This window comes from Danio rerio, chromosome 5, assembly GCF_049306965.1.
Source record: "Danio rerio strain Tuebingen ecotype United States chromosome 5, GRCz12tu, whole genome shotgun sequence".
NCBI classification, from domain to species: domain Eukaryota; kingdom Metazoa; phylum Chordata; class Actinopteri; order Cypriniformes; family Danionidae; genus Danio; species Danio rerio.
The window spans coordinates 4155409-4173980 of NC_133180.1; the positions used below are offsets into that span (position 1 = coordinate 4155409).

Below are 18572 nucleotides of genomic sequence, written 5' to 3' on the forward strand. Positions count from 1 at the left end.
CTTAAAGACAGAGAATAGACCAGTGGTGCCCCCCTGAAAATTTGCTTAAGGGGGGCCAGAAGAGGCCAGCTACGTCAGTGGCACCAATCAATCCACAATAATTTAGTGGCTGCTATTTATTTATTGAAATATTGCATTGTATTGCATTTATGTAAGTAGATTTAAATAAATAATGTCAACAGCAAAATCATATCGGGTTGGCCACAGGGGTGGCTAGAGTTTACACAGGGGTAACACCCCTTGTAAAGGGGTTTACACCACTATAAGGCACCCCTGGAATAGATGTTGGATGTAAAGAATACATTTTATTTTAAAAGCATTTAAACAAAAACTAATGCAAGCAGAAATGTAACTGTGATAAAAATAAGGAAACACTTGATAAGGTATTATAGCCTACTGTACTATTCACTCTTCAAATAAATCTCACTATCAATCTCATTTTTGCATGGCAGCTAAAATAAAGTAAACTAGTGTCTGCTGGCTTCCACTTTACTGATGAGATTGTGGAGGACATTTTCCATGTCATCCTCTTCATTTTGAGGAAAGCTGTTCCACAGGGCCCCTAAACACGTATATTGACATGTACTGTGTTTTGAACAGTAGCCTACTACAGTAAAGAACTTCAATTGATCAGTTGTGGTAATACTATAGTTGCTATGGTAACACAAGTGTAATATAAACAAATTACCCAGTGCTGTATTATTTTACAATATAGGGTATTTTATACTACAAATCACTACACTTTACTGTAGTTAAAACTACACTTTGTATTATTTTATCTGTTCACTTTTAGTAATACTACTGTATTATGAAGCATTAATTAACAAGTCGTAAATAATACTAGCCTAAAACATAAGTATAATACAAGTATACAACAAGTATAATACTCAAAAACACTAGAATTTATTAGAGAATTTACCTTAACCTTTTAGTTTTTTGTGTATTGTTAATAAATAGTAAAGCAAGAAAGAAACCATATCAACATTCATGGAATAACCCTTCGCTAAGCCTCGCCCTCCTTAGTTACTGTTGCTACGCCTGTCAAGCTTTCATGCCTGGCACATCTATTACAGTGTGATTGCGCTGGTGTCAGACATTCCCAAGGATTTAATTAGTCATTTTTGGCAAACAGGTGAGATATCTGAGAAAGCCAGACAAAAGAGGACTGCAGTATACATTACAGGGGTATATTCACAACATAATAGCAACTGATTAGAAAATAATTTTATCAAAATTGAAGCAAGGTTAGCCTAGCAACCTCATACGCTGAACATTCAACAGCATAGTTCATGCACAGCAGGAGAGGTGAAATTATAAAATAATCTAATAACCTAAGAAACTGATGGATTTGTGCCGAATATTAGCATCATTGACCCATAACAGTGTACAGTACCTATTACTGTCAGCATGTTTGTGTGCTCTTTATCCAGTTTTTATTCAAATTTGCAGTTAAGTGGAAAAAAAAAATTGAAATGCACATTAAAGTATAAATAACAGAAGTGAACAAATAGATTTTTCCTACCAGCAAATATTAGTGTATGTATTTATATGCGTTACAATAGCGAGGTTTTAAACTAAGCAGTGCTCACAGGGTTCAACGCTAAGGATTTTTTCTACTGGCCCGATCGGGCCAGTGGTTCTGATTTTTACTTGCCCAGCCCAAATTTTCACTGGCCCCACCAAAAAAAAAAAGAAGTTAATCGCTATTTGAATGTGCGTGTGTGTGTGTGTATACACACACACACACACACACACACACACACACACACAGTTGATTTCAGAATTATTAGGCCCCATAAATTATTAGCACCCCTGTTTATTTTTTCCCCAATTTCTATTTAACAGAGAACAGGTTTTCTCAGCACATTTCTAAACATAATAGTTTTAATAACTCATCTCTAATAACTGATTTATTTTATCTTTGTCATGATGACAGTAAATAATATTTTACTAGATATTCTTCAAGACACTTCTATACAGCTTAAAGTGACATTTACAGGCTTAACTTGGGTAATTAGGTTAACTAGGCAGGTTAGGGTAATTAGGCTAGTTATTGTATAATGATGGTTTGTTCTGTAGACAGTCTGAAAAACAATTAGCTTAGGAGGCTAATAAATTTTACCTTAAAATGGTTAAAAAAATGTTTTTATTCTAGCCAAAATAAAACAAATAAGATTTTGTTCAGAGGAAAAAATATTATCAGACAAAATATCAACATTTCTTTGCTTTATTAAACATCATTTAGGAAATATTTTAAAAAGAAAAAACAAAAAAAACAAAAGGGGGTTAATAAATCTGTATATATATTTACGGTAATTTTTAAAATGTTTAAGGAAAACTATTCAGTTCATCAAGGCTATATTTATAAATGTAAAAAAGGTGTAATTGTTAAATATTTATTAAAATTTTAAATAACTGCTTTGTTATTGTATTTAGTTTCAAATAAAATAATTACTCCAGACATTATTGATTTTATAACTATTACCATTAATAAATATAATAATAATTAATATTAGTGATTTCTGAAGGATCATGTGACTGGAGTAATGAAGCTGAAATCTCATCTTTAAAATCACTGGAATAAATGAATAAATTAAATGATAAACTACTTTTGAACAGTTATTTTATAGTGCAACATTTCACAATTTGTATTTATGATGAAATAATTGCAGCCTTGGTGAGCAGAAGAAGCTTGTTTTAACATATTTAATCACACTGACCCCAAACTTTTGTGTATTGTGTATAGAATATTTTATAAGTGAAAATGTGCACTTTAATTTTAACAACCCACAGACATCGTCACCAAATACAAATCGAGGTCAGACTTTCTCATATATACAGAGCCTCATTTCAATTGTCAGGTTTTGTAGAAATCGATCAATTGAATTAATCAATCTATTAAAGAAACGTTGACTATAATTCTGTATTTTAGGCTTAAATTATAGAGAGACATAGCAGATGAACCGAGACTGCATCAGATCAATGTAAATCTTTCTTTCGAGCTGTCAGTGCGGAAATGAACAAAACAACAGGCCTAACACAACATATTATACGATTAAAATATGGAAAAATTAACAGATAGTAATTTCGGTCAATTTTCCTGACGGATAACCGAGATCAGGCTGGATAAACAGCTCTCGGTAATATTTCAGCATGCTTTCACTTTCGCATTTACCGGTAAGAATGACATCTCGCCCTGCTCATCATTCCCTCTTCATATAGCCGTATATATGGCTATTACACGATCATGATACACTGTGATATAGCCTGGGTCGTTAGTTCGTTGCATTGTTTTGTTTTCTCGCTACAATCGATACGCTCAATAGGACAGAGACCGCGTCTCATTCAGGCGATCTTGGACTGATTGATTTGGCGCAGATGCGAGCGCAACTGCTGGATATATGCTAAAAAAAACGTGCTAACGGGTGAAACGAGACAGATTCCGAAACAAACGTCTACGTGTGAAAGCACCGTAAGATTGTATTTGCACACAATTGACAGACAGTCGCAGCACGCAGCTCTGGCTCGATCTGGCAGGCAAAAAGGCAGCAGCTGGCCCGATCGAGCCAGTAACATTTTGTACACTGGCCCGAGTGTCTCGCACGCTGGCCCCGGGCCATCGGGCAGTCCTTATTGTCGAGCCCTGGCTCATAATATCGAGTGGAAAAAAAGAAAAAGACCGCTGGGAAGCATAACCTGCTTTTTTTTTTTTTTTTTTTTTTTTTTTAAAGAAACAGTTTAGATCTGTTTAGGATAAGAGGAGTGTGAGTTATTGCCACCTATCATTGAATGTGAATATCGAAAACAAAACCAACTTAGCTTAACTCCTTTACCGCCCCTCACACAGCTTGATCCACGCTGGCATTTCTCCTCTTGGGCTTTGGTTTTGAAAAGGGAAAAATCCCACCACCCAGTCCAAACTTTTAGGATAGCGGGTGTCAGATTTTCACAATCCAATTGCGCAACGATTTGGCTTGTTTCCCTCGCTCGAAAGCTTGACAGAGCCTCTGCCCGTAGCTACGATTGGTAAGCCGCGATTGGTGGGTGGCGGTTTTTGGGCGTGGCTTAGCGAAGGGTCAGTTTAAAAGGAGGATCCCGTGAGAGCAAATGCATTAAAGGTATGAGACGCCATCGTAAACAAAAGTCAAGCGAACGCAAAGAGACTGATTGCACGAGAGAGAGAGAGAGAGAGAGAGAGAGAGAGAGAGAGAGAGAGAGAGAGAGAGAGAGAGGTGTATGTTGTATGTGAGAGAGAGAGAGAGAGAGCGAGTATTGGCACGCGAGTATTGGCTCATCTCAAGTTCAAATTCAAATTCTCTCTGCGTTCGCTTGACTTTTGTCCACTCCGGCGCCTCATAGTAGTCACGTTGGATACTGTCGAATCAAAACAATCTACCGTGCTTCGATTGGACGTCATGCCGAAAGCGCGCATGCTCACACACACGCGCGCGCATGCTGTCACACACACACGCACACATAAACAGGGAGAGAGAGAGAGCGGTCCATGTCAACATACTTTTTTATCGTTGGGCTTTTCATGGGAAGCAGCAAGTCTTTACAAGTCAATAGGGGCAAGTCCTAGTCAAAGTCCAAGTCATTTATGTTCAAGTCCAAGTCGAGTTGCAAGTCTTTTTATATTTTGTCAAGTCGAGTCTAAAGTCATCAAATTCATGACTCGAGTCTGACTCGAGTCCAAGTCACATGACTCGAGTCCACACCTCTGTTGGGCACAGAGGAATCACCAAAGTTAAATGAGCTAGCATCTAGTTTAGTCTGTCCACTACACTCTTGTGGTTTTGAGCTGGTAGACACAACCTCCACTGGAAACACATGAGCAATGGGCATTCCTCTTTTAAGATTTACAGTGCGAGAGGAGACATTTCTGATCGTAACTCCAATCTTTCTTGACTGAACAACAGTATTGGCCTGTACTTCGGCGGTTACAAGCAGTTCATCTGGAAACACAGATTCCTCTGGCTTATCGACTAACAGAGTCTTTCCAGAAAAAGCAGAAGGGCATTTCAACACTCCATAAACCCTAGCACTCTCTCCGGGAGGCAACTTTAATGGCTTAGGGTTAAGATACCAGACAGTTCCTCTGCTGTCGTCACAGTGACTCTTTTCAACTGCTATGGCCCGTTCATAAGCATCTCTGATCTCAGGATGAACAGTCAAGGTATGTAGAAAATCATCTCCCACCTTTTCTTTGCATGCTTCTACCAGCTTTTTCACTACAGATGTATTTGTTCCCACCAGAATGTTTACATCCCCTTTCATGACAGGATCGGGACAGACCAGCACAAGTGCATCTATGGATTCCGCCACTCCTGCAACAGATCCTGGAAACTCCAGCCTCAAAGACAAACAGCCATCATATGGGTACTTTTGCATACTCAATCCCCATATCTCCAAATTTTCTATTGGTATCAATGGCATATGTCTCAAGTATTTGTCATAGAAGGATCTGTATAGCAGGGTAACTTGCGATCCACTATCTAACAAAGCCTTTGCATAGATTCCTTCCACTTGAACAGGAAGGACAGAACTGGGTCCTACTAACCCGCTCGGAAGAACTGCTGGCTCAGCTTGGACTCTTTTGCACTTTGTGGAACGTGTCTTTCCCGGAGCTTCAGGCCGTTCCTTTACTGAGCCCCGGAGAAGTTTCCCGAAGATTGTCTCATTCTGATGAGTCGCTGGTTTACTTTCCTGAGATTTTCATCGTTTTTACAGTCCCGCTTAAGATGCCCATCTTCCCCGCATCTGTAGCAAAATATGTTGGCTTTGGTTACTGTACGTGTTGGAGTTTTACAGTCAGCAACAGCAGCCAGACTGTGCATGGCTGGACGATCATGGGCTACAGGTTCTTTGGCTGCAGCTGACAACCGAGACACCTCATTTTTCAGCCCCCTAATCTCCTTCTTTAACTTTTCTACTTCTGAGTCGACAGTACCACTGTTAGCAGACGAATCCTTCTTGGTAGTGGGCACTACAGACATGGCAACATTAGACGGTAAGGTGCGCCTACTGCTGACCATATTTTCTTCCTCTCTAACCTCCTTCATTAACTCGTTGAAAGAAGGTGGCTCACAAAGCTTGTGGGTCATCCTCAAACGCATAGCCACCATATCACCTGCTAAGGCACCTCTGACTATTTGCTGCATTCTAAGATGATTAAGAGCAGAATACTCAATTCCTTTTTTCCGCAGCATGCTATGGAGCAGTCTGTCCAACCTCAATATGTAGGCTGACAGCTTCTCTCCTTCATTTTGGTAAGTGCTTCGAAATTTAAGCATCAAATCTGCAGCATCCTCAGTACTGCCAAATGCTGACTCTAGTACACTAAGATAGTCACTATAAGTAGCGGCTGAGTTGCCAGTCTTTTCAAATCTTACAATATCTGCTGCAGGACCTCTGAGGCACTCTACTAGTTTCTGCTTCTTAACATTATCAGAGCACTGCCACTCTTCCAAAATGTGTGTAGTCTGCTCCACCCAAATCTCAAACTCATCTTCCCCAAGAGGAGTTGGTATAAACCCTGAAAAAGGGCGCAGCTTTCTATATATCCCTCTCTCCTCAGATGAAGCCACATGACATGTTTGAACAAGGGAGTTTATGGCCTCGACCAGCTTAGTGTTGAGGTCAGGAGCAGGAGATGCCAAACTTGAAATGTCAGCTAATGATTTTCCTTCGTTTTGAAGGAACAAATTCAACTTAGTCTGAAATTCATCTTCCTTGCTCTTTTTAGGAGCTTCAGCTGCAACACACACAACCTGTGTGTACCAGAGACCTACTTCAGGTCCTCCAATCTCTGCAGGGATAGATGTCTTGGATATGTCATCATCAAATTCAATCAAAACAAATTGAAATTCCTTATTTTTATCTAAGCGACAACCAAGCACCTTGCATTTACCAACTCCCAGAGCAGTATCTAGTACATTATAGATCACTCTGTCCTCACAGGCTGTAGGCACATTGCTAAGAATAATAACTTTGTCAAGACCCACATCTTTGTCTCTGCACCAAGCAATAATCTCACTAACCTCCATTTTTTTTTTTTTTTACTTACAAAAAAAAGAATGTAAAATGTGTTTGTAAAAAAAACTGAATGAAAGAGAAAAATATATATTCAAAATAAACCCCAGAATAAGTATACACGCAAATAAATCACTTCTAAATTTCTTTCTGAATTAACAATCTGAGTAATCTGATTGATCCCGGACGAGCCCCCACAAATGTAGCCCTCTCCCCTTAACTAGCTCAGAAAAAGTAATATGTCTAGGGAAATTCAAATAAAATTCAAGGTGAGAGGCACATCCCTATAACTTTAAAATTATCAATGTCTGTTCATCAAATGGTAATAACAAACACTTAATAACACCGGGCCTCAGATATATATGTAGTGTTATTCAGAGTAGAAGTGACTATTTGTTTTCTTTTTCTATTGCATAATATAATTTAACTCTCTCATTTACAAGTTATTTTACACACTGGTTTATTTAACCATTAATGTTCACCCTTTCTGTAAAAGAAAATCACAAATGCAAGGCATATAATAACTTTTTACATTTATTAAATATTGTGAGGCTATTGTGTTAAATTTCTTTCATTGTGTTTTAAATCACTTTAAAGCTGTAGGACTCAATTCACTTTCAGTGACAACACAGCTTCACTTAATCAGACATACAAATCAAACACACATTTGAGCAACATTATAGCATCAAATAAAACCCAAAATAAAATGTTACCCAGCTGGGATTTAAGTCTTACGTTGGCGCGCAATGTTGGAGCTCACGTTGGAAAAAAACACTTTTCAGTACTCACAGAATCCGTAGAAATAATGAAGGTCACAATCACAGTACCCATTCACAGAACCAGACACACTCCAAACGTCTCTGACGTCCATCCGCGATCCCGAAACTGAATTGCCTCACCGCAGTTGCAAATCCTCCGATCATGAAGCAAACGGCCCGATTAGCAAAGCCTCAGTCTCTCTCCAGTCGATCTTTCAGTCCGCAGGTCTGACGTTCACTCTCTCTCTCTCTCTCGGAACAATTAACCACACAGATTGTCCAGCGATCCTCAAATGCACTAAGGATGTGGGTTAACAGTCTTTGTAAACTCAGAACTAACACATGAATTTTCTTTTGTGTAACTATTTCAAGGCAAACTATTAGAACAAAAACTCTAAATCAAACGCATCTGACTCTCTGCTCTTGGTTTCACTTCCTTCCCGTCTTCTAAGCTCCGCCCCCTAACCTCTAGAGGTCATCAAACTCGACACATAAAACATATTTATTTATTTATTAGATAATATTTTTCATAAATAACTATGATATCAGAATTTAAACACCTTTGTTATTTAGCAGAAAGTTCTTAAAATAGTTTGTTGAAAAAAAAATAAAAGAAAAACAAAAACTGCTTCAAATCAACAGATCCTATATTAGTAGGGCTCTACAGTAATACAGCCTATAAATATGTAGTTAAGATACTAAAACACTCAAAGGTCTTGGCTTTCATTTTCACTTTCAAACAGGAGCTATTTCACTGCACAGAACATGCTGTTTTGAAAGATATCTGAAGTAAATTGATGCTTTTGCCATCAGAAAGTTTTGTTTATGTTAGCAGGAAGTTGCCAGGTAAGAAAATGCACACATATTTAAAGTCACAGTGAAAAGTATCAGACATGCATGCAGTCATTTTAACCAATATGGTAATTTAAGGCAGAAATGCTCAGTTCTTTACTGTTTTGTAATAAAAAAAAATAACAATGTCAGAAAGAAATACACTGATAGTTAGAAAACGGCAGGGTGTTATAGATATGTTAGTTTTATTTCAAAGAGTTATAAAATTACAAAAATTAAAAACTCTCTGTGTATCTATCCACTGGAACCTTGCAGATGAGTGATTAATCCGCGGATGAATCAGCTGATTTGACGATGTTTTTAAATGCTTTCTCCAAAGCTTGAAACGCTGTCAGTGATGTAATCCGCACACAAGCAGCCAATAGTGTTCAGCTTTTTTTTTGACGACTCCTCCCTCAAATTTTCATTGGCTGTGGTTTGGTAGCTTGAATGAGCTGATGGGGAATGAGTTGTTGTCAGATCATGTAGTGTGTGACCCCCCTCTTGTGGATCGTTCACGGAGTGTTGCGTAGTGTGAACACCACAGAGATTAAAAGACACAAAGTCAGGTCATGTAGTGTGAACGGCATAGCGATCTGCTGATGTTTAAACTCCTGTAGTGTGAACTAGGCTTAAGCAGTAAGTCATACTGCTCACATTCATACTGTATGGAACAGTGGTCACCAAACTTGTTCCTGGAGGGCCGGTGTCCTGCAGATTTTAGCTCCAACACTAACTATACACACCTGAACAAGCTAATCAAGGTCTTACTAGGTATACTTGAAACACCCAGGCAGGTGTGTTGAGGCAAGTTGGAGCTAAACTGTGCAGGGACACTGGCCCCCCAGGACCGAGATTGGTGACCCCTGGTATAGAACATACTTTCCAAACTGCTGAGTAGTAGACGATTTCGGACGCAGCCTATCTTTAATATGATACATGAGCTGCTAGTGGTTGTCCCCTACCGATAAACTTTCGGTAAATAGTCAATGCAACTTTTTCTCAAGTTTATACGGTTCACTTTACATCAGTGGTCACCAAACTTGTTCCTGGAGGGCCGGTGTCCTGCAGATTTTAGCTCTAACCCTAATCAAACACACCTGAACAAGCTAATCAAGGTCTTACTAGGTATACTTGAAACATCCAGGCAGGTGTGTTGAGGCAAGTTGGAGCTAAACCCTGCAGGGCACCGGCCCTCCAGGACCGAGATTGGTGACCCCTGCTTTACATCATCAATGTAGTAATGTAACTAAAATATAATCAGCTAAGTAGGCTTCAGCATTCATTTAATTGATCAAGTGTAAAAAGAGATGAAAAGCTGTTTAAACACAAGCGCCATCAAGAGCAGCAGGCAAGCGCAGGAACTCCATTGAAAATAATGTGGTAAATTTAATGTCCATATTTTAAAGACATGACGCAGAACAATGGTATTTCATGCAGTGCTTCTTGTACATTCCGAGACCCACTTTATACCCTATATATCAATCAAGCAGTAAAGATCAATGACTTTTAAAGAAAGCAGAACTTAATCACTGCAATTTTGTTACAGCATACAGTTCACAAGAAGCACCTGAACTCAGTTCCCGAATATAAAGAGTCCTTCTGGATGTACCCTTTGAGAAGTATGCTGCAGTGTATTTCATAAGAGCGTATTTCATTTTCTGAGCATAAGAAACACATCAAAACTCAAAGCAAGAACAGGACACGTCGACGATCAGTTTGCAGATACTTTTATTATGTGTTTAATCATGAGGGTCACTAAATCTACTGACTTTATACAGTTGGAAAGTTAGAGCAGTATCGACTCGCGATAATAAACGGACAGATGACTGTAAAAATCGAAAAATAACACTGGAAAAGGAAGACTGAGGCCGTATCCTGCATCACAAGGTAACAGTTCACATAATTCAACTGCTTAATTAGCTCTTTACAAGGAAGAATGACAGACAGATACATAAATAAATAAATAAATAAATAAATAAATAAATAAATAAATAAATAAAAGGCCAGCTCAGTCTCCATTTGAAGGAGGGAATAAATAGTGGAATAATTTATAATAAATAAATGCAAACTCGTAAAACAAGCAGCCTCAAGGTCAACATGAAATCACTTTTAACCATGACAATTTATAAAATCAGTATGTTTTTAAGATCATCTGGGTTTCTCAAATTCTGATCAGAAATTATGACTTTAGAATGACGCATTGAAAAATCATTGACAAATCATTTTAAAAAATCACGTATTTATAAAGTAAATCTCATTTTATGTTGACTTTGAAGAATGCAGAACGATTTTGAACACATTACACACACACACATGTGAAGACAACTTGTTTTTTTTTTGTCGTTCTGCATTCTTTAAAGTCAACATAAAATGAGATTTACTTTATTAATACATGATTTATCTATTATTTTCACTGATTTATCAATTATTTTAGCTGATTTATCAATTATTTTCACTGATTTATCAATTATTTTCAATTATTTATCAATTATTTTCGCTGATTTATCATTTATTTTTGCTGATTTAGCAATTATTTTTGCTGATTTGTCAATTATTTTTGCTGATTTAGCAATTATTTTTGCTGATTAAGCAATTAGTTTCGCTGATTTGTCAGTTATTTTTGCTGATTTGTCAATTATTTTGCTGATTTATCAATTATTTTCACTGATTTATCAATTCTTTTGCTGATTTATCAATTATTTTTACTGATTTATCAACAATTTTTTTGCTGATTTGTCAATTATTTTCACTGATTTATTAATTATTTTAGCTCTTTTATCAATTATTTTTGCTGATTTATCAATTATTTTCGCTGATTTAGCAATTATTTTGGCTGATTTAGCAATTATTTTCACTGATTTGTCAATTATTTTCACTGATTTATTAATTATTTTAGCTCATTTATCAATTATTTTTGCTGATTTATCAATTATTTTCGCTGATTTAGCAATTATTTTGGCTGATTTAGCAATTATTTTCACTGATTTGTCAATTATTTTCACTGATTTATTAATTATTTTAGCTCATTTATCAATTATTTTTGCTGATTTATCAATTATTTTCGCTGATTTAGCAATTATTTTGGCTGATTTAGCAATTATTTTCACTGATTTGTCAATTATTTTCACTGATTTCTTAATTATTTTAGCTCATTTATCAATTATTTTCGCTGATTTATCAATTATTTTTGCTGATTTATCAATTATTTTCGCTGATTTAGCAATTATTTTTGCTGATTTAGCAATTATTTTAGGTGATTCAGCAATTATTTTTTGCTGATTTGTCAATTATTTTCACTGATTTATTAATTATTTTAGCTCATTTATCAAATATTTTTGCTAATCTATCAATTATTTTTACTGACTTATCTATTATTTTCCCTGATTTATCATTTATCATTTATATTCATTGATTTATCAATTATATTCGCTAATTTTTTAATTATTGTCCCTGATTTATCAATTATTGTCTCTGATTTATCAGTTATTTTCATTGATTTATCAATTATTTTCGCTAATTTATCAATTATTTTCCCTGATTTATTAATTATTTTTGCTGATTAATCAATTATTTTTTGCTGATTTGTCAATTTCTTTTTATTTACGCATTGATAAATCAGTGAAAATAATTGATAAATCATTCATAAATCATTACAAATAAGAACAAAATCGTCTATTAATAAAGTAAATCTCATGCCATGTTGACTTAAAAAACTTTTTTTTTACAATATTTCATTACATCATCACATAATGTGCGTTATTCAAACAACAAGCAGCCTTTAGCTTTAAAAAAAAAATCATCATTTGTATTTCAGTTCTGCATTTAAGGTCAACATGAAATCACTTTTAACCATGACAATTTATAAAATTAGTTGGCCTTATTATATATCCGCCGCAATAAGGCGCAAGACTTGTATGGCACGATTTGTTGCTATTTTCAGACCAGCGCAACTGTAATTTTCACAGTTTGCTTCACGTTGTTTAAATAGCGAATCCATTTGCATCTCCTTGTGGACTCATGGGTGTGCTGGTCTATACAGGAGGTGTGTAAAGGCGCATTGTTGGCGCGTTGCTATTTTGAGGAACTGAAATAGAACATTGATCAAATAAAATCTGCTCTTAAGTCCAGCGAAGAGCACATTAGTTATGCACCTATCCAAATCCAAACATTTACACATTGCTTAATACACAAATCTCTTTACAGATGAAAATTATTAAAGGATTTAAATATTACAAAAATGATTATTTTCTACATAAATATAAAACCCGCTGCCTCTATGCCTTCTTCATCTTGTTTTTTTCTTCTTCAGTTTATTCATGTCAATTTGCATCTGTATAATGTTATTAATATTAGCAGTATTATTTATTATGTGCATATTTAGATTCGTTTTAATAAACACAAGTGTAGATTTGTCCACCTGTGGGGTTTTGAAGACGTCTGCATCACCATATGGGGCATAAGAACAGGACGTGTGTTTGGCTATAACTCAGTTTTTGGTCACACTTTGTTACTTTTGCTCAATTATTCCTTTGCTGGAGATTAGAACTGAATTCAGAAACAGTTTTGAAACAAATATTTGCGCTTAACAAACTAAATTAAATATGTTGGATGTCTTCAGCGGAGTAAGTTTCCACCGTTTCCTTACTCCACCAAAGTAAAGGAGTAAAGTAAAGGAGTAAAGTAAAGAGGCTAAATGGAGGAGGCTCGTTCTTTATCATCGCGCTGCAGGTGCTCTGTTTAACTGTTTTCTCGCTAGAGAAGCGTTCAGTTTTTACACTTACAGTTCGCTATGTAAATAGCAAATGTGCCATGGTGCGCCAAACGGTAATGGGAGATGAGACTCTGATTGGTTTAAAGCAGGTTATGCTCAAAACAAACCCAGAACTCACTAAGAGAATAAGCACAACCCTGTTAGATCATGCGCCATGGCGCAGTCTGTATTTTTCCATCCTTAAAATAGCAAAAGTGGATTCAGACAAGCCCTTAATGCTTTTGCGCCATGAGCTTTAGACTGAGCCTACACAGCAAAATCCTCTGAGTAAAATGTACTCAGTTTAGATAGTATTTGGTCTCTCTATAAATTGAGTTACTTAAGTTAATGAGACAAGGATTAAGCTGCGTGATGATTGAGCTCTGATGATGAACACCTGCTGTTATTAAGCAGAAACACAAAACTACAACTGACTTTAGTCACAGCCTTAGATGAAATCAGCTGAAATATAATACATTGAATCTCTCAAAATCTCAGCAGAGGATCATTAAGCAACTCCACAAACAGCAGCTTTACTTTTCACCGCTTGCCCTTATTATAAAGAGGGACCAAATGCTCTCTGAACTAGGTAAATTTTACTCAGAGGATTTTGCTGTGTAGATCCTTAAAATAGAGGCTAGAATGATTTTAATGTTCATCTGGAGGCCGTAATAAAGATCTGATGAGAAATCATTGATAAATCATTGAAAATAAGAAGACAATCATGTATTAATCAAGTAGCTCATGTCATGTTGACTTTAAAGAATGCGGAACGATCAAAAATCACAATATTTCTTCACATCACTGCGTAATGTGCGTTATTCACATGAAAATGACTCATAAAAAACAGTTTCTCCAAAAGTACCAAATCAAATAAGAATGCAAGGAAGGTTAAATAAACAGCGTCGCATGAATAAACAGATGTGTGCGTGTATATTTTTGCAGCCTGGTTTCAGGTATAAGTGCACCTACACTAAAGACAGGATCAAAAACAACAGAGATTCATAGTAATAATAACTGTACAGCGGTGAACACAGAGCTCTAACTGTATTTATATGCACTAAACACAGCCAGAATAGAAGTCAAATACTGTATAGAATAAGAAATATCACATCTCCAAAAAGAATGGACGTATAGGTGCTTACGATATGGATTATTTTCCAAAAGAGCGACTCCTTTCCTCCACGTCATGCCAAGCTTTTCCACATACAAAGCCTTTATATAATCCGGTATATAACTTGGAATATACAGTGCATAGTTTATAGCCAAAACTTGCAGCGTAAAACATCATTATAATACAACATGATTTAAAAAATAATATTAAAAACAAAGTAATATGTTTAATGTGTTTTAAATAATAAAATGGGTGAATCTCACAAAAATGTGTCAATGATTTAAAACAAAACAATTCCAGTAAGAAATATTTGCATAATAAAATACAATTAAATAGTTTGTTTTAATTTAATTTCAGGTTAAAATATATCACCATGTTACTGTTTTTACTGTAATTCTGTAAGACTCGGTGAGCAGAAGTGACTTTAATAAACATTAATAAATTGCAACACAGGCTTATTCTGAAAACATAGCCCTGTATACATTTCTGGAGATCACAAATTATGTAGCCAGAGGTACGTATGGCTGCATTTTGTCTTTAAAACGAACGCTACGGGGTGTTATGATGCCATTGCTTTTCGCGCTTATCTCCGTATGGACGGTTTTACAGCTGTTACCAGTTGAGATGCAGAGAGGAGTTGACCATGATTGCTGGGTTCGAGTCTGGCAAAGAACGGTTTCAGAAAGCAGGTAAAACAAAAACAGAAGCAAAAAAAAAAAAAAAACAAGTAAATAACAGGGTGATAATGGTAAAAGGCTGGTAAAATCTGAAAATGTGGTAAAAATCAGGCGGTGGCGAGGGCTTTTTTTCTGGATTGCTTTTGGAAACACTATCGGTTGGGTTTAGAGAAGGGAGTGATTGTGTCAATCGGTGCTTTTGAAAACACTGTTGGTTGGGTTTAGGGAAGGAGGTGGGCTGGGCGATCGGTGCTTTCTAAAACACTTGGGTTTAGGGAAGGGGGTAGGTGGTGTTATCGGTCGGTCAGTCAGTCAACAGTGGCCTCTGGTGGATTTACGCGAGAACAGCAGGTGCGAGTGACATTCGCGAGAGAAATTTGAGATCTCAAAAAGTGTGCACAGCAGCCTCTGCAGGATTCGCGGAAACAAAAACTGCAAAAAACTAAGCTCCTGGGACGTATTTGCTGCTCTCCAGAAATGCATATAGGGGTACGCATCCACAATGAGCCTGGGTTAGTTTTTAATTGGGATTCTGGTAGACTTGGTGATAATTGACTTTAATAAACATGAACAAACACAGGCTTATTCTGAAAACGTAGCCCTATATACATTTTTGGAGAGCGCGTATTATGTATCCAGAGGTACGTATGGCTGCATTTCGTCTTAAAATGAATGCTACGGGGTGGTATGACGCCGTTCCTTTTCTTGATTATCAGCCGACCACTTACTTCCATATGGACGGCTTTACAGCTGTTACCAGTTTGCCCAGTGCCTCGCCACGTATGTTGGAGGATTTGAGACGCAGAGAGGAGTTGACCACGATTGCTGGGTTCGAGTCTGGCAAAGAACGGTTCCAGAAAGCAGGTGAAACAAAAACAAAAGCCAAAAAATAAAATAAACAAGTAAATAACAGGGTGATAATGGTAAAAGGCTGGTAAAATCTGAAAATGTGGTAAAAATCAGGCCGTGGCGAGGGTATTTTTTTAGATTGCTTTTCAAAACACTATCGGTTGGGTTTAGGGGAGATGGTGGGTCCTGGTCATTCTGTGCTTTTGAAAACACTGTCGGTTGGGTTTAGGGAAGGGGTGATCGGGTCAATTAGTGCCTTTGAAAACACTATTGGTTGGGTTTAGAGGAGACGGTGGGCACTGGTCAGTCAATGCTTTTGAAAACACTGTTGGTTGGGTTTAGGGATTGAGGTGCGTAGAAGGATTGGTGGGTCAGTTAGCTGACCGCTGCCTCTGGTGGATTTATGCGAGAACAGCAGGCACGAATGGCACTTGCTAGACAAATTTGAGATCTGAAAAAGCGTACACAGCAGCCTCTAGTGGATTCGCGAAAACAAACACTGCAAAAAAACATACCTCCTGGGACGTATTTCACAATCTCCTGAAATGCATACAGGGGTACATATCAACAATTAGTCCCAGTTGGTTTTTATTGTGATTCTGGTAGACTTAATGAGCAGACGTGAGCATGAATAAATTGTAATATTTCCAAATACTTGGATGTTTAATTGATGAGAGTCTCCCAAATCATGGACTAAATAACACTAAATAATTGAATCTCACACAAAACTGTCAGTGATTTTTAAACAAAATAAACAAATAATAAATTTTAAAAAGCTGCATAATAAATACAAATAAAACTTTCGTTTTTTCTCTGATTTCCAAGACATTTAAACCACTTCTTTATTAGTAGCCCGAATTAAACCCTAAATTATATCACACTAGTAGAGTTTTTACCAGAATTCTGTTAGCCTTGGTAATAAACGCTTGTCAAGATTACCAGCGATCCAGCCTGCGCAGATAAACACAAGTTATTGTAATGAACTACAAGTCTTGTTAATCTGTATAGTGGAACATTACGACGAGCTTTCCCTTGCCTTGTCTTGCCGTGTTTGAACCTAGCCTTGTTTTGTTTGTTTTACGTTGTCTGCTGCCTGCCTTTTGACCATCTCCCAGTTATTTTGACTACGAATCTGGGTTAACCTGTATACATCTGTTTGCTCCCGGTGCTTGCCTGACCATTCTGCTAAATAACCCTGCATTCGGTTCCGCACTCCCTCTGTCCAGTATCCAATTCATTTAACAGAAGACTCTTATTATGTCCTATAATCAGTCCTGGAGTAGCTTCAGCTGTGCCTGTCTGCAATCATGGGGATCTAGGCCAGGTGTGTGAGTGGTGCATGACTGGATCTTGTAGTCCATTTAATGGCAGATTTGTAGTTCTATGCAATACCTTGTGTTTACCAGCGATCTGCACATGCTGGATTGCTGGTGATCATGACAAAGCTGCTTTTCTTGTAAATAAAAAAGAGGATTTTTAAAAATATTCCTAAACATTTAGACTTTTCTTTATGAGATTCACCCAAATGATGAACTATCCTGTATAAAAAAATCTACAACTAATAAAATCAGTTTGTTCTTGCTTTTGTTTCTCATGAGTCTCAATCTCCACCATGATAATAAAGTGTCTGGATTTTCAGATTATTTTCGATTTAACATTGTTAACCCAGTTTTTTGGTAATATTTGCAGCGTGGAAGAATTTCAGGAAAAAAGTGCTCATCTTATGTTTGTTCCTCAGGCCTTTAGTCTTTAAATAGAGACACTGGATATATTTATAACTATGTGTGAAATCTCTGTGTATGTGTGTGTGTGTGTGTTTGTGTGTGTGTGTGTGTGTGTGTGTGTGTGTGTTTGCCGACTGCTCAAATTGAATGTCTGCTATTGTTCTGTACAGACTGACTGTACTTGATAACTTTTGTTAAGCAGTTATTTCCCGATTGACTAGCTATATTCACACTGTACACAAACCCAGCATTCAGGGCAGTTTTGCTCATGTTTATCAGCTGCTGAGATCAGATGTGTTTGCGCAATTATTTATGCCTAAAACTGTATATCATGTACTGGAAAACAAAAGAAATGCATGACACAAATTAAATAAGTAAGTAATAATGTTTGCAGTGCAGTTCACCTTTAAACTGCGATGTGTGTGTGTGCTAGAAGTGTGCAGTTGTGGAGTTGTGTGAGCTGCTTTGGCTGTAGTAACTGTGTGATGGGCTGACGCTGCGGCTGCTGTAGCTGCTGTACGTGCTGCTGTAACTGCGGCTGCGGCTCCGGCTCCGGCTGGAGCTGCTGCTGTAACTGCTGGAGCTGGAGGACGACGATGGGCTCGGACGGTAATACGGGATCGGACGCTTCCGTGCACTGCACACACACAGCAACAGAGAGAGCGTATTAATATCAGCATCATATAAAACATTCACCTTTACAAAAAAGCACTTCAATGCCACTTTGACCACTCCACAATGTGAGATTAACTTTTTTTCTGGTATAAGTGCCTGCTATGGCCGATCCCCGCTGGTGATCCCCATATGCTTTCCGCCACGGTTAAGTTCCCCCCC

The 18572-nt window shown here is 37.2% G+C and overlaps 1 protein-coding gene across 9 annotated transcripts in view; it reads right to left on the reverse strand.

Annotated features, from left to right (window-relative positions):
• Positions 1 to 12347: 12347 nt before the first annotated feature.
• srrm3 (serine/arginine repetitive matrix 3) overlaps positions 12348 to 18572 on the reverse strand; it is a 207346-nt gene continuing 201121 nt past the window's right edge. For all 9 annotated transcript variants that reach the window (XM_073951857.1, XM_068221391.2, XM_068221390.2 and 6 more), the window contains one exon: positions 12348 to 18375. In XM_073951857.1, the coding sequence (XP_073807958.1) occupies positions 18168 to 18375 (208 nt within the window). In that variant the 3' untranslated portion in view covers positions 12348 to 18167. The remainder of the gene's footprint in view (positions 18376 to 18572) is intronic.